Here is a 17063-nt window from a genome sequence, read left to right as displayed (position 1 = left end):
TAATATTTATGTAGTTGAAATTTTTACAAAAGTTTATATGTTAATGCACTCTTCGTATATCAGAGTAGCAATCGTTCCTCTAAATATGTTGTATTAAAACAACAGGCATCTTTATATCTGCATATTCAGTATTCGTATATATATATATATATATATATATATATATATATATATATATATTTTTTTTTTTTTTTTACAGAATTTCTTATATATATACATAGAATTTCTTATATATATATATATATATATATATATATATAAATATATTTGTATAGAATTGTTATATGCACGCGCCTATTCATTATTCTTATGCATATGTATTCATGTTCAGCATTATAATATATATTTATATAGTCGCAATAAATGTACACCTTTTATATGTACATTAATGACTTATTTAGTTATACTGACGTGCTGGGAGATTTAATATTAGCGAATTGTTTTTGGTAATTTTACGAAAGTATATTTAACTTTCAAGCTATCAGAACATTACTCAACAATATAGTCAGTATTGCTATTTACATTATATTTATATTTACATAGAATTTCTTACATATATATATTTACATAGAATTGTTATATATATATATATAATTTCTTATATATATTTACATAGAATTGTTATATATATACATATAATTTCTTATATATATATTTACATAGAATTGCTATATATATGCACCTATTCAATATTCTTATGCATATGTATATAATTGCATAATCAGTATTAGAATATATATTTATATAGTCATACTATTTTATATGTACATTGTTAACTTATTTTGATATACTTACGTACTGAGAGATATATTATTAGCAGATTGTTTTTGTTAACTATACGAAAGTCTATTTAACTTTCAACCTATCGAAACATTACTGAACAATATATTCAGCATTGCCATATATATTTCTGTAGTCAAACAGTACCGTCACACAATAGCTATAATTATATTTATAGAGTCAAACGGTATATATCCTTTTATTTATACAAACTATATATATATATATATCATTGTATTTATATAGTCAAACAATATATATATATCGTTTTATTTATATATTATTTTATTTATGTATCCAAACTATATATCTATGCATATCATTTTATTTATATAGTCAAACAATATATATATCAGTTTATTTATATAGCCTAACAATGTATATAATTTTATTTATATAGCCAAACAATATATATTCTTTTATTTATATAGTCAAACAATATATCTCATTATATTTATATAGCCTAACAATATATATCATTTTATTTATATAGTCATACGATACATATATCGTTTTATACTTAAATATATATTTCTTTATCTGCAAGATATTACAGTGTTTATACATTATTCTTGTTTACAATAAGGAAGTTCATATAATTATTTAATAGTTATTCAGTGGTATATTCTGTATAGTTAATTTCATTTATATAGTCACTATTAATATATACCTTCTTATGTTTATATAGCCCGCATTCTTCTTATCTATTAAAAGATTTATAAATGATTTTATCAATCATAAGAAAACATATATAAATTAATGATTCTTCAAGAATTATTCCTCAGTATCTATCATTGATAAGTGTGTTCCAATACAGAGACTATCTGCTTCGACTCTTGTAATTATATGTCTAATACTTTTAAAGTTATAGAGCAGGTATGTGGTCAAAATCAATCAACTAAGATTCATATACCGTAAAATCAATCAACCACATAAACAATCTTCCTTTTATTATATATTTTATAGAAAGTCTGTATAACTTCGTTTTCTATTTAATAATTATTTGACAGTTTTCTATCAATATTATTGTTAAAGAAATTATGGTTTAGAATTATGTGTCTTGAGAATTATGTTAGAAGACATCCTCTAAATCCGTTTTCTTGCCGGTTTTAATACAAATGATCGATTTTATACATTTCGCTTGCATTACCTAATTTTACCTTTAAAAAATTTATTTTTAACGCTTACCTGTTAATATTCAACGTTTTTATATTTATCAGCGTTTGACGTAGAAATTGAATATTAAAAATTAAATATTTAAATTTTAAATATAATTTTAATACTTAATTTATAAACGCGTAACTGTATTTTAATATTTAATAAGTTACCATTTATTATTTAATTACAACGATTTAGCACTTAACAGTTATTATTTACCGTTTTATAGTTTCAACGTTTGACGTAAAAATAACATATTAAACATTAATCATTTCAAATTTTATTGTCTAATTTATTAATGCATATTTTAATGTTTGCTTAATTCATCCTTAATTTCTATGATTAAAAGGCGACACTAAAAACTGACATTTATGTAAGAAATTTTGTTTTGAAATCAAATATTAAAACTAAAGTAAATCTCGCGCTTTACATAAATTAATTAAACTGTAATTTTAATTAGAAATACTTAACGTTTTATTTTGGTCAATATTTTAAATCTGAATGGTTTTTGTTTGATGATTAATGGTTATTCTTTTGAAATTATTGATACTTAACAATTAATTCTTCAAGTTTTAAAACTTACATCTTTTAAAATAAAATATTATAAATTATCGACGCACGGTTTTGTGTTCTCGGTCAACTTGTATATTGAAAAAAAAAATCTTTTTAAAATTCTCTTATATTTTTCACATTTAACATTTAATCCTTAAAACTTTATGTATTTTTAATGGTTACTTTACAATCTTTAATGTTTAATTGCTAATCGGTTAAAATTCTAGGCGATTAAATGTTTTGACGTATGCATGATGTTTATTTCCTCTCTCCTTAGCAACATATAATTTAATAATTTTAAAAAGTTAACAAATAAAATTGACTATTTTCCAATAGTACAGCCATATTGGATCCAAATATATAGAAGAAAAGAAGAACACGTTTTATTAAAAATTAAATTTCACGCAAAAACGAGTGTGAGAAAAATATTCTTTTGTCAAAGTACGTAACAATATATATATATAATATTTATAGATAAAATAAATAAGCCTGACAACAACAACAACAACAACAACAACAACAACAACAACAACAACAACAGAAAGAATAAGAACAGCAGTAACAACTGAATACCGTAAAATATATATATGTGTTTAATAATAGAAGCAATTAATTAAGTTAAACATTAATAAATTTAATAAACGTTATTTGCAATAGACTTATTGATCAAACCAAGAGAGTAAAAGATAACACATTATAAAAAACGCAACATAGAAACAAGATTTTCTGAAATCAACATGACACATTTAAAAACAATTCTTACAAGTATGCGTTGAAAAAGTAGTATTTCTTAAAAACAGTTTTTATCATACTAATCATTTATCCGTGCAGATAGCATACAAAGATATCTCTATCGATAGTTTGAAAAGTCGTGATATATTAGATTCATTCGTTGTTTGATAGACAGTTTGATACGAAAGTAAGATATATACTAAATGCCAATTATGACATGGAAGAACTATCGTTAATTTACACAGAAAAATATTTTAATGGAAAAATTCAAAAGTGTGCCATGAAATTCATTATTCATAAAGTAATTAATCAAGACAAAACGAAAAACTAGAAAGCAATTCTGAAATTTATTTCTCTCTAAACAGCCATTTATTATTTCCATTTTACAGCGTTTATTGATAAGTGAACTAAAATTACATTGTCATCAAGTAAGAACTATTATGATTGGTTGATTATCCGCGGAAGGTAAATACATACTGTCCAATCAAAACGGATAGAAAAAGAAATACTTTTCCTTTAAAAAGCACAACCAAAACAAATCGACAAAAATAATCAGAAACGATAAAAAAAACATACAGTGAAAGCTATCCATAAAAAAAAAAACGCCATCCGAAGCAAAAATTAAAATACAAATAGTTCCTCTTTATTTTCTAAGATAATATATTTTTTATTAAACCAATCAAAGATAATATTTCAAACAATTAACTAACTGATATTATTAAGGCGTGGCATCATAAAATACAAACTATTCTTATTGGTTGGTCAGTAATAATATTGTCCAATAAAAACGCGATAAAAAGGATGACGTAATCTAAAAAAAAACAAAAAAAAAATGACCGGATTATAAGCAACCATTTTGTAATAACATTTTGTTAAATTTGTATGATCTTGCATTTTTAATTGGAAACACTCTGCTTCGATCGAAATACGAAAATTATACTTCAACCAAGAAACGAACGATTAATAAGCTGGCTTATATTTACATTTAAATATATTTAAAATCGTAAAACAATTGAAAAAAGTGACTTGGACCATTTGTTACATGAATGTGTTCTGTATTCATTGGATGCGCGATATTCGTCATAAAACTGGATACCGCCCGGCATTATTAGAAATCCTCTGGCAAAATTAACGAAGACTCAGCAAAAATAGAAACGATGCTGCAAAATTAAGTCGCACTCAACAAAAGTCAGATAAAACTAAACGCTGCTCAGAAATATTAAGAACTGCTAAACAATATTAAGAAACACTTATCACAATTAAGAACCAGACGACAAAATTAGGAATTGCTCAACAAATTTTAAGAGCATTGAACAACATTAAGAATATTTAACGAACGATATCAGAAAACACTCAACGAATAAGAACTATCCAGCAAAATTAAGAGCCAGTCAGTAAAATTAAGAAACAACAAAATTAGATACCACTGGGTAACGGTAATAACTACGAAGCAAAATTTTAAGGACCGTTTGAAAAAGAAATCACAAAATACACATCCTTGATCTCCTGCACGTGCATCGACTTTCTCTCATATTCAAACACACACACACACACACACACACACACACACACACACACACACACACACACACACACACACACACACACACACACACACACACGTGAAATCATACGTAATGAACAAACGTATAAACACGAGTGAAAAAACACAAGAAGACACACGTCTTTATAAACATACACAAATATAACATCTGTCTCACACGCATGTCCACCAACACATACACGTACATATACATAAATTCTCTCTTTCACATACGCGTACCCACATTCTCTCACTCTTCTCTCTTTCGATCAAACAGGAATACACATAAGCACGTCCATACACACATATTCACTTTTAAAACATACACACATATTCACTTTTAAAACATACACACATATTCACTTTCAAAACATACACACATATTCACTTTTAAAACATACACACATATTCACTTTCAAAACATACACACATATTCACTTTTAAAACATACACACATATTCACTTTTAAAACATACACACATATTCACTTTTAAAACATACACACATATTCACTTTCAAAACATTCACACATATTCACTTTTAAAACATACACACATATTCACTTTCAAAACATACACACATATTCACTTTTAAAACATACACACATATTCACTTTTAAAACATACACACATATTCACTTTTAAAACATACACACATACAGTTTGTTAATTGTTTTACAATAAAAAAGGAGAATGTTTCGTGTTCTTACATTTGTGACTCTAATCATCTTCCTCGGTCTACTACCCGTGTCAGCAACGCAATACGTACGCGGCGTACTGGATCGAAGACCTCGGAACGTCGTCAGCATCGGACAATTAGTGGACGTCATAGCAGAAGCGGTTGAGGTTCGACTCCGCGGTTACTTTAGTATTCTGGACTCAATTTTGCAGAACCATACCGGGAACGTCGAGCACCGCCTCATGTCAGACCTGACCCGATTGGAAGCCAAAGTCGATAACCAAACCAGCATGTTAAAGAAACCGAATGGTAAGAAAAACACAATGCGTAAAATACTGAACGTTTAACAGTCAGGAACTCGTAAAGATAGAATAAAACTAACAAATAATTCATAGAAAACGCAGTAGAATTAAACTCTCTACCGACCAATATACTTTTGATGTGTAGAAACTGTTCGTAAGATTTATTCATTTCAGAATTTCGTTTTGATATTCCTGTGGCTTATTGACAGACAAAAAACAAAAAAACAAAACAAAATGGCGGCAGTGACGATAACTTCGCTAAATTTAATGCGATTACGTGTGGTTTTACGAGGCATTTTATTGGGGGGGGCGCTTTCTACTCGGACTTAGGGCTAGTGGTAGGGTTAATAATTTTTTTTACTGTCTTTTCAGAATTAAGCTAATTTAATTATACCACGTTTGCTATAAATTATTTGTTATTTTGTTTACGAATTCTCGACTGTTAACAACTCTGGAATTTTAATTAGATAAAATATAATTTTAATTAGATAAAATATGATTTTAATTAGATAAAATATAAACACCACTTTTTGTTTTTTGTACGAAATAGGGGCGTTCGAAAACGAATGCTTTGATTTGAGCAATATACATACATATATATATATATATATATATATATATATATATATATATATATATATTAATATAAGTTTTTGTCTTTAATCTCTTAGTCGACTCCTAAACTAATTTCTATTCGTTTGTTTGAAGGTTACAATGCATATCGTATGAATCAGGAGATTCTATTGTTAATATTGGTTTCCCCGATATTTTTTTAGTCAGAATTCTTTCTAGAAAAATATCGGGTACTTACGAGAGGGACTGTGTTAAGGTTGCTTACACCCTAAGTAAAAGTGATTTTGTAGAACGAACTGGATTCGAACTTGGGACACCCAAATCGTCAGTCCATGTCGTTAATCACAAGAGCACTTTTCCAACTTCATCATGTAATAATCAAACATCTTTTTATCCCTTAATTAATTGATGAAAATAGTTTCGTAAATGTTCGAAACTGTAAAGTGATTTTAAAGCTTTCAAACTATCGATTAGAAAAGAATGTCTTGCTGGAATTAAATATTAAAGACAACAGTCAAGTATTATAATTCATTTGTGGTCTTAAACCAAATTAAAACATACATTTTTGGAAGCACCTCCGTCGTACCAAAGATCTGACATTTTTGTAATTAACAACTACTTAGCGTTACTCCGTATTCAGCTTTATCTTAATTGATGTTACTTGATTACAACACCGGCACTAGGGTCTTGTGTCCCCATCTGACAATCTAATCTTTAGAACCGAATCAATGTGGTATTTATTTATCCCCCACCAAAACAAATACATTGAGGACATTGCGAAGGCTGCTGCAAAGAATGTGGGTTCTTTCTACCGAGCTGATTGTAACCAGCGCCTTTATCCGTTGCGAAAATTATGTTATGATGTTGTATACGTTTTTAATAAGTTTTTAAATGGCGATTTTCAAAAGAGTGGAAGTCTGACGAAGGAGTGGAAATTTGGTCCAAATTAATACACATGCGCAGTAATGTTTTCAAATATGTTATTACTGTTAAAACAAATCTGTATAATATCTTAAGCAAAGAATCAAAGAAATAAATCTAAGGAAGCTTCCAATGCGCTGTCGAAACCACATCTTCCTTCTCAGCAGGATTAATCTCCACCCTCGTTCTCTAGATATATATGTGATTAGCTTAACACGCGTAGTGTTAATCTCAATTCTAAATGAAGTATTGTTGATAGATCTGGGAATGATGGTGCTCAAAGACCCTTTCCTGCCTTGACAGAGTTCAAAACTGATTTCGTGACTTAGTAGTTAATGCCCTTTTCTCCTCTTTCCAACTTCTTTCTCACAGAAGAGATGTTGTGAGTTTATCTCTGTTCTAATAGTTTTTTCTTGGCAAGTGCTCGACTGAACTCCAACCTATAATTCCTCTTGCACAGCATTATAATTAAACACTAGCTTAGCTACAATCATTGTCAGCAATTACCCCCACTTCCTGCCTATGCCTAGATCTAAACGCAAATTCCATGGAAAAGTTTCTTTTTCTAGTATAATCGCCCGTGAAACTCTGAACCACGTGCGAACTTTTTAGCTGACTACAATACGGTCGTCTTCAAGTTCAATGCAAACAAGTTCTTGTTGAATCAGCCCTTAAATAATAAAATTCTACCCAATTTCACTCCTTGGATTTATTTTATGTAATGTACATTTTGTTGCACTATATATATATATATATATATATATATATATATATATATATATATATATATATATATATATATATATACTATCAAAAGTACCCGTCGTTGACTGGGTTCAAAAACAGCCTACAGAAAATTGACTCTGATTTATGAAAGTATGATAGGTTATGAAAAAGAAGGGTTGTAAAGAGATAGCTTCGAATTTGGGGGTATCAAAACCAAAGCAAAATATGATGAAAGTAAAAATAAAATAGATAAGCCCCATAATTTATTATACCATATCTGTTCACACTGAAACAGTTATTACAATATTCTGTGGATCTATATTAAAAAAACTTGTTAAACTTTGTGACATATTTCCATTCTATGGATGTCAGGTGCGAACGAACACCCCATAATTTTATTATACCCAAATTCTTCAAACTGAAACATAATTATCAAAGTATACTTACGCAGATAGATATGAAAGGTCTTTATTAAAGTTTGTGCATATTTCCATTCTATAGAGGTCAGGCGCGAACGAAGACCCCACAATTTTATTATATCATCCCTATTTAAGTTAAAACATACTTATCAAAGTATTATTATGTACATCTATATCAAAAACACTTGTAAACGTTTTTTTTAATTTTAAATTTTTTATTTCCATACTTTGTGGATCAGGCGCGTACACAGACCCCACAATTTTAATGAACCACCGTTCTGCCAGATCAAACATACCCATTCCCGTGTCTCGATACATCTTCTATCATTATATGCAATCAGTTTTTTTTAAAATGTCAACAATATAGGAGCTTATTCGTGACCACACACACACACACACACACACACACACACACACACACACACACACACACACACACAGAGCTTTATATTATAGATATACAGATATATATATATATATATATATATATATATATATATATATATATATAGAGAGAGAGAGAGAGAGAGAGAGTAATGTTTGTTTTAATAACATATCATTGATATAAACATTTGGTTACAATCAGACAATCGAAAAGATATTTTCATTCTTTATTTTCTAAAGATGCTAATACTTTAGTAATTAACCAGCTTAAACATGTTTGTATTGTTTAGATTAATCAGAAAATTATTCTCATCTTGAGTGTTATCTGAACAACGTTTCGGTCGATGTAACCTCCGACCTTCATCAAGTGTAAAAATCGCCATGTTTTAAGTACAAAAGTCACCATTTTGGCAGGAAAAAAAGGGGTAGCTCTGCAGACTAAGGTTTACCAATTTTGGATTTAATTTATAACTTTTTATGATTACATTTTTAATTAACTCCATCAGACAATAGTAAGTGCTTAGAAACATAATATTTCGAAAACTAAAAAGATCGCTGGCTTCGGTTTTGTGGGCATTGGTTTCTCCGAATTTTTTTTGGTCAGAATTCTTTCTAGTAAGACATCGGGCACTTACGGGAGGGACCACGTTAAGGTTGCCAACATCTTAAGTGAACATGATTTTGTGGAACGAACTAGAAACATCCAGGTCGTCAGTCAGTGTCGTTAACCACTTAACTACCATCATTTTTTTGTAAATATTATTTTTCGTTTCAAAAGATGTCATTATCGACAGCCTAGGAATATAACAGTTTTTTTATATTGGTATCGGTTCTATTTTGCATACGATTTAAATGAAACACTTTACCGCTTATAATCTACTTTCAATAGAAACGAACTTATGTTGTCGTTATGTAAATTAACTACGAAACTAACGGTTATTTGTAGGCCAACTCCGCATCCTAGTTCCGGCCAATACCCGAAAGCGAACTTCCCAAATAACATGTCCTCGGTCTGCGTCAAATTACCAGCAGAAACGCACGCGCCTAGTCCATCCAAAACTACCAATGCGACTCTGGAAGGTCTTGATACCCGAACATCCTGAGTACTTTCCATGTAGGTAAAAATACAATTTTCATCCGATAATGTTCTTGTGTTCCGTTTTCGTTAAACCTTCTTTGCGTTAAATCGTTACATTGAATTCCTTTCTCTCAATCGTCGCACCGTGCAGTAATTTCCTTTGGGAAAAATTACTAATTGATATCGTTACAGTAATTTCTATTTTGTTATGTAAAGAAAGTATATAAAAAAAATAAAACTGCTTAAAGTAGTTATTTTTGCAAGACTCCGAATGCTAAGAGATTAGCCAATATAATTATATATTTACCCGCATTAACAACCCAACCTAAGTGTAGGCAGTAATAATTACTGCTAATTGCGAGATTCGAACACGGTCACAAAGTCACCTTCGACTTCGTGGGCTAGTATTCTATCTCAAGGCCACAGAAAATTGACAGAAGAATCGAGGAAAATTAATGCCAAGTCAGCTGGTATACATAGTGAACAGTCAAAGAGTATTTAACGACTAGAGATCGGAATACTGTATGTGCGCTAAAGTTGTTTGTGTTGAAAATTAGGCCTAAAAGTAGAAATAACGGTTAGCATGTAAATAACTAAATTCTTAAATGTAATTCTAAACTGAAATAAAAATTCTTATGAACCATAATTAAACGATAACACTAATCCACTATACGTAAACCCTAACCCTAACCCCCGCAGCAATCATAAAACAGATTCCTAACTCTATCAAGAGTAAACTTAGCAAAAATTTTAGCGACGAAAATGAGTTTAAGAAATCAAGCAACATCTACAATACAGACTTAAAAATAATGGATACCTTAATATCGAAATAACATACACGCAACATAACACGAATATATTATTATTATTATTATTATTAGTGATGGGAAGATTCCAATATTTTTCCCGATTCCGATACGATTACCGATTCCGTGCTAAATTCCGATTCCGATACGATTACCGATTCCGATTCTTTATAAATCCGTAATTATTTAACTATAAGATGGTTATTTTTCTCGATTTTTTTGAAAACACATATTAATTATGCAGATATTTTCCTAAACGTCAAAATACACTTGTGGAGAGTGATCTATCGATTTTAGCTTTACTGATATTTAATAATCAATAAATATTTATTATTTTATTATTATTACCAGCAATGGAAGATTTTACTTAAAACAAAATCAAATAAAAAAGACCATTAAAAGAATCGTTTTGGCACCGGAAAATAGGCATCAATTTTTCCGATCTCGATTCCGATACCCCCAACTCTTCCGATTTTTCCGATTCCCGATTCTGATTAATCGTCCCAACACTAATTATTTTTTAAAAACTTTATTTAACCTTTTGAGATGAGGCTTCATAATTTGTGTATTCATTATTTTTATTTCTTTTGCAGACTGTTATCCATAGTTGTTGTTTCACCATGTTTCGGCCAACTCATCCTCTGGCCTTCTTCAGGTGATTAACCGCGACAGAATAGGAATGCTGAGTCTTGTAACTGTATCCCCAGTAATTACTGCCTTCCATAGTTGTTGTCGTCTCACTACGTTTTGACCAACTAATCCTCTGGCCTGCTTTGAGTAAGATTGAAACCGCTATCTTCATACAATACTTACCTGAAACCGTAGAGACTCAACGCCCCTATCCACTGCTCCAATGTTAACCACCTGAGGAATGAAAGAGGATGAGTTAGCCGAAACGTGGTGAAACAAGATCTATGAAGATGAGGATAACAGTTTGCAAAAAACAACAAAAACAAAAACAAACAAAAAAACAAACAAAAGAAAATATGAATACACGGAACACTAATAGTTATAAGACTAATAATGGACAAAATAAAAAAAAGAAAAGAATTATAATTTGATTTACGCCGCTCTAATAACGAAATAGTAATAACCAAACCCGGCAAAATAGTTTTAAACCACATCGTAACACACTTTGCCGTAACAAAACCCGTACATAAAATCTTTAATAAAAACAACCTTAAGCTCTCCTATGATTTTTTTTACATGGTGGTCACCACTTATCAAAGCCCGGAAGCCACTCAGGGATAAGGGTTATTGCAAGTATAGTACGTTAGTGTGGAGATTTGATGAAGTGTTTACTTAAGGGGGCGCTTCATTAGGAATTTGTTAACGTTGGACTTGAAGACATCCAGGTTGTAGTCAGGTGGGAAGCAGGCAGACGGAACAGAGTTCCACAGGCGTGCAGTTCTGAGAAAGATGGCTGTGAAAACTTAGTGTGGATAATTAAAGCACATGATAATAAAATAGCTGATAGAAATCTCTTATCCTGCCTTGACAGAGTTCAAAATAGACTTCGTAGCTTAATGAAGGATGCCCTTTTCTCTTCCCTGCAACCCCTTTCTCACAGAAGAGACGTTACGAGCCTGTCTCTGCTTTATCGTTATTTTCATGGCAAGTGCTCGTCTGAGCTCTAATCTCTGGTTCCCCCCTCGCCAAACTTTCACGAGAAACACTCGTCTATATGAAAACACTGTCAATAATTTCCCCCACTCCTTATCCGTGCCTAAACCTAAATGTAGATTCCATAAACAAAAATTCTTTCTTAGAACTGCACGCCTGTGGAACTCTCTTCCATCTACCTGCTTTCCATCTGACTACAATATGGTCGTCTTCAAGTCCAATATTAACAATTTCTTAATGAGCCAATCCCCATAAGTAATCCAATTCACCAAGTTTCCACTACTAACAATTACTACGACATTGTCCCATTGATCACTGTACACTTATTGACCCTTATCCTCGAGTGGCCTCTGGGCCTTGATAAGAGGTGAGTTAGAAATAGAAAATAATAACGAATTAATAATAAAAAGTGATTAACATAGCAACAACAAAAATAACACAAAAACAAAAATATGATTATTAGAAATCCTAATGGAAATGAAAACACTAGAAATGGGCAAAAAATTGTAACTGTATAATTCAGGCTAACCAAAAACATCGTTTAACAGACTACAATATTTGCGTAAGACGATCCGAATAACAAAGTGATTACGTAGAAATTACCTGCCTAGATTTTATAAACAGATATTAGCAACATAAAAGTACATTAAAAAAGAAGAACGCTGAATAAAAACAGCATTAGCAAACCACTACTAGAAGCTCCCTCCAAAAGTGGATGATCACCGATAATAGAGTAGAAACAGAAAACCTGTGTAGACTATGTTGGAATGGGAAATTTGCTATCCTAAACTTTAAAGAACCCCGAAATTGATTAAATGGCAGGAGTGAAATATCAAACATATGTATACAAAAAAAAACAACAAAAAAACAAAAAACAAAACAAAAACAAAAAACAAAAAACTTTACCTTAGGATAGCAACACATAAAAAATTAATAAATAATAATTACAATAAAAACAAAAATGATTATCACAATCATAGTGATTAAATAAACAAAAACATAAAGAAATACATTAGTATAAAGTAAAATGCAAGCGAAAAATACTCAAACTAAAACTAGATTAATTTCCAACACAAAGGAAAAAGAAACCTATCCTCACACAACCCCCTCCCCACAAAACTCAAACAAAATACAGCTGAATCAGAGATTAAGTAAACGTTGAACTAATAAACGCACCCATTAGCTACAACAATGAGTGTGTGAATAGCACAGAATCTGATTGACTGACTAGCAAACCCAGTGTAACGAAATATATAAAAACACGAAGTAACATTGATCCCATGAAATAGCTTGACGAATACTCACGAAGATTAAATGTGGAAAATTATGTGTAGCTAAATTGGCACATATATTTTCAAAACGTACTACCTAGTTTTACTTAAATATCGAGCACTGTCAAAGTAAATACTGGAAACAAATACATAAACTTTAATGTATATACACAAAAGAACAATAACACACACACACAGACACAGACACACAGACACAGACACAGACACACACACACACACATATGACATGCGATATTTTAATGTGCCATATGAACTATTTTAAAGGGGAAGGAGCTTCTCTTAGAGAACATTTTATAAATAAATATCAATTTTTATATCTAAATCCAGTTTGGTCCTCTATGTTCACTGTTTAATTCTAACTCCTTATGATAAACAAATGTTTTTGATTTTTGTTTTTTTTCAAATTCCTCGTTATTATGTATACATATAAGGTTGTCTTTAAATCCCCTGCAACCATGATAATTATATGTTTTAGATATGTCATTTTTTTTTTCTTATTAATGATGGCATATATTCTAGTCTATGTAATATATGTAATAGTATTGAGATGATTAATCGGAATCGGGAATCGGAAAAATAAGAGCTTTTGGGATATCGGAATCGGAAAATTTTTAGCGTAATTTCCGATTCCAAAACGATTCTTTTAATGATTAACCCCCCCAAAAAACAAGCAAAAAAAAGAAAAAAAAAGAAACAAAAACAGATTTATTTATTTATTTATTAGGAGTTGTTAATTTTCAACATAAGAGATTAAGGGCTTGATTTAACATTGATTCTCATATTCTAATTCACTGCTTTTATTGGAACGTTACTATAAACTTTTATTGAAACGTTACTATAAACCTTTATTGGAACGTTACTATAAACTTTTATTAAAACGATATTATGAACTTTTATTGAAACGTTACTATAAACTTTTATTGGAACGTTACTATAAACTTTTATTGAAACGTTACTATAAACCTTTATTGGAACGTTATTATAAACTTTTATTGAAACGTTACTATAAACTTTTATTGGAACGTTACTATAAACTTTTATTAAAACGTTACTATAAACTTGTATTGAAACGTTATTATAAACTTGTATTGAAACGTTATTATAAACTTTTATTGGAACGTTACTATAAACTTTTATTGGAACGTTACTATAAACTTTTATTAAAACGTTACTATAAACTTGTATTGGAACGTTACTATAAACTTTTATTGAAACGTTATTATAAACTTTTATTGGAACGTTACTATAAACTTTTATTTAAACGTTACTATAAACTTTTATTGGAACGTTACTATAAACTTTTATTGGAACGTTATTATAAACTTTTATTGAAACGTTACTATAAACTTTTATTGAAACGTTATTATAAACTTTTATTGGAACGTTACTATAAACTTTTATTGGAACGTTACTATAAACTTTTATTGAAACGTTATTATAAACTTTTATTGAAACGTTACTATAAACCTTTATTGGAACGTTACTATAAACTTTTATTGGAACGTTACTATAAACTTTTATTGAAACGTTACTATAAACTTTTATTGAAACGTTACTATAAACTTTTATTGGAACGTTACTATAAACTTTTATTGGAACGTTACTATAAACTTTTATTGGAACGTTATTATAAACTTTTATTGAAACGTTACTATAAACTTTTATTGGAACGTTACTATAAACTTTTATTGGAACGTTACTATAAACTTTTATTGGAACGTTACTATAAACTTTTATTGGAACGTTATTATAAACTTTTATTGAAACGTTACTATAAACTTTTATTGAAACGTTACTATAAACTTTTATTGAAACGTTACTATAAACTTTTATTGGAACGTTACTATAAACTTTTATTGGAACGTTACTATAAACTTTTATTGGAACGTTACTATAAACTTTTATTGAAACGTTATTATAAACTTTTATTGAAACGTTATTATAAACTTTTATTGAAACGTTATTATAAACTTTTATTGAAACGTTACTATAAACTTTTATTGGAACGTTACTATAAACTTTTATTGGAACGTTACTATAAACTTTTATTGAAACGTTATTATAAACTTTTATTGGAACGTTACTATAAACGTCCCTTTGTAAAATTACTTCGCACATATTCGCTAAACGTTTCAAGGAGTTCACATTTGATATTAAAAGGTTTAACATGCTATGAACAAGTGTATTTAAAAAAAAAATTCGTTGGCGTCGTTTGGACACAGTCGTTGTCTGTCATCGGCTTCTTCTGAAATATTTAATGTGCATGGTACTTGTTTGGGAACAAGTGAAAAATCTTGAGAAAAATCTCAAGATTACTTTATTAAAATCGTTTTCCGGATTAAAAAGGAAATTGTATCAACATTTACACAGACACCCCTCTCTTAAAGAGGATTGAGATTCGGGCATTTGTTAGTGTAACTAACAAACCAAAACGAGATAAAAAACAAATATGCAACAAATAAATGTTACCAAGGGGAATACTCTTCTGGATAAGTTTATTTATGTTTAAATTTATTTTAATACGTGTTTGAGTTAAAAAATAACTTAGTCTTCACTCTGTTGAGTTAGAACAAAAAAAAAAATGGTTTTCGATAAGCCCTTCACAAGGACCATTGATAATCGCTCAAAATTGAAAATTAAACAAACGCTGGTAGAAACACATCAAATAGATGTCAACAATTGTGCGAAAATATTATGTTCTACCAATATTTAGTATCGATTTTTAAGCAATTACACAAGATTAAAATGTTAAAATTGGCCGACAATGATTATTATTATTATTATTATTATTATTATTATTATTCTTTTACAAGGTGGTCACCACTTATCAAGGCCCGGAAGCCACTCAGGGATAAGGATTATTGTACGTACAGTACGGTAGTGTAGAGATTTAATAAAGTGTTTACTTAAGGGGGCGGTTCATCAGGAATTTTTTTAAGTTGGACTTGAAGACATCCAAGTTGTAGTCAGGTGGGAAGCAGGCAGACGGAACAGAGTTCCACAGGCGTGCAGTTCTAAGAAAGAAGCTTTGTTCATGGAATCTACGTTTTGATTTAGGCACAGATAAAGAGTGGGGAAAATTTTTGACAGTGGATTCAGCTAGACGGGTGTTTTTCGTAAAAGATTGGCGAGGGGGGACTAGAGATTGGAGTTCAGACGAGCACCTGCCATGGAAATAACGATAAAACAAAGATAGGCTTGCAACGTCTCTTCTGTGGGACAGAGGTTGCAGGGAAGAGAAAAGGGCATCCCCCACTAAGCCACGAAGTCTATTTTGTACTCTGTCAAGGCAGGGTAGGCTGTTTTTTAGCAGCTCCTGTCCAGATATGGCAGCAGTATTCCATCGTTGGACGTACTTGGCTTTTATACAGATAGAGAATTGCATCAGTAGTGAGATATCTTCTGGAACGGTAGAAGGATAGCACCATCTTTCCAGCGACCTTGACAACAGACTTGATGTACGTGTTCGATTTCAGATCAGGAGTAAAGGTCAAGC

General features: G+C 30.2%; 1 protein-coding gene across 2 annotated transcripts in view; it reads left to right on the top strand.

The window, feature by feature from the left end:
• Positions 1-3017: 3017 nt before the first annotated feature.
• The window catches only part of LOC145294064 (angiopoietin-4-like), a 32938-nt gene continuing 18892 nt past the window's right edge, over positions 3018-17063 (top strand). The window contains exons 1-2 of one of the 2 annotated variants that reach the window (XM_080141063.1): positions 3018-5752; positions 9715-9882. In XM_080141063.1, coding sequence (XP_079997189.1) covers positions 5458-5752; positions 9715-9882 — 463 coding nt within the window. In that variant the 5' untranslated portion in view covers positions 3018-5457. The remainder of the gene's footprint in view (positions 5753-9714; positions 9883-17063) is intronic. The other variant, XM_080141064.1, reaches the window with a different exon arrangement.

The sequence above is a fragment of the Euprymna scolopes genome, chromosome 15 (assembly GCF_053919585.1).
Source record: "Euprymna scolopes isolate OS-2025 chromosome 15, ASM5391958v1, whole genome shotgun sequence".
Taxonomy (NCBI): domain Eukaryota; kingdom Metazoa; phylum Mollusca; class Cephalopoda; order Sepiida; family Sepiolidae; genus Euprymna; species Euprymna scolopes.
This window is presented reverse-complemented; position numbering and strand designations above follow the sequence as displayed.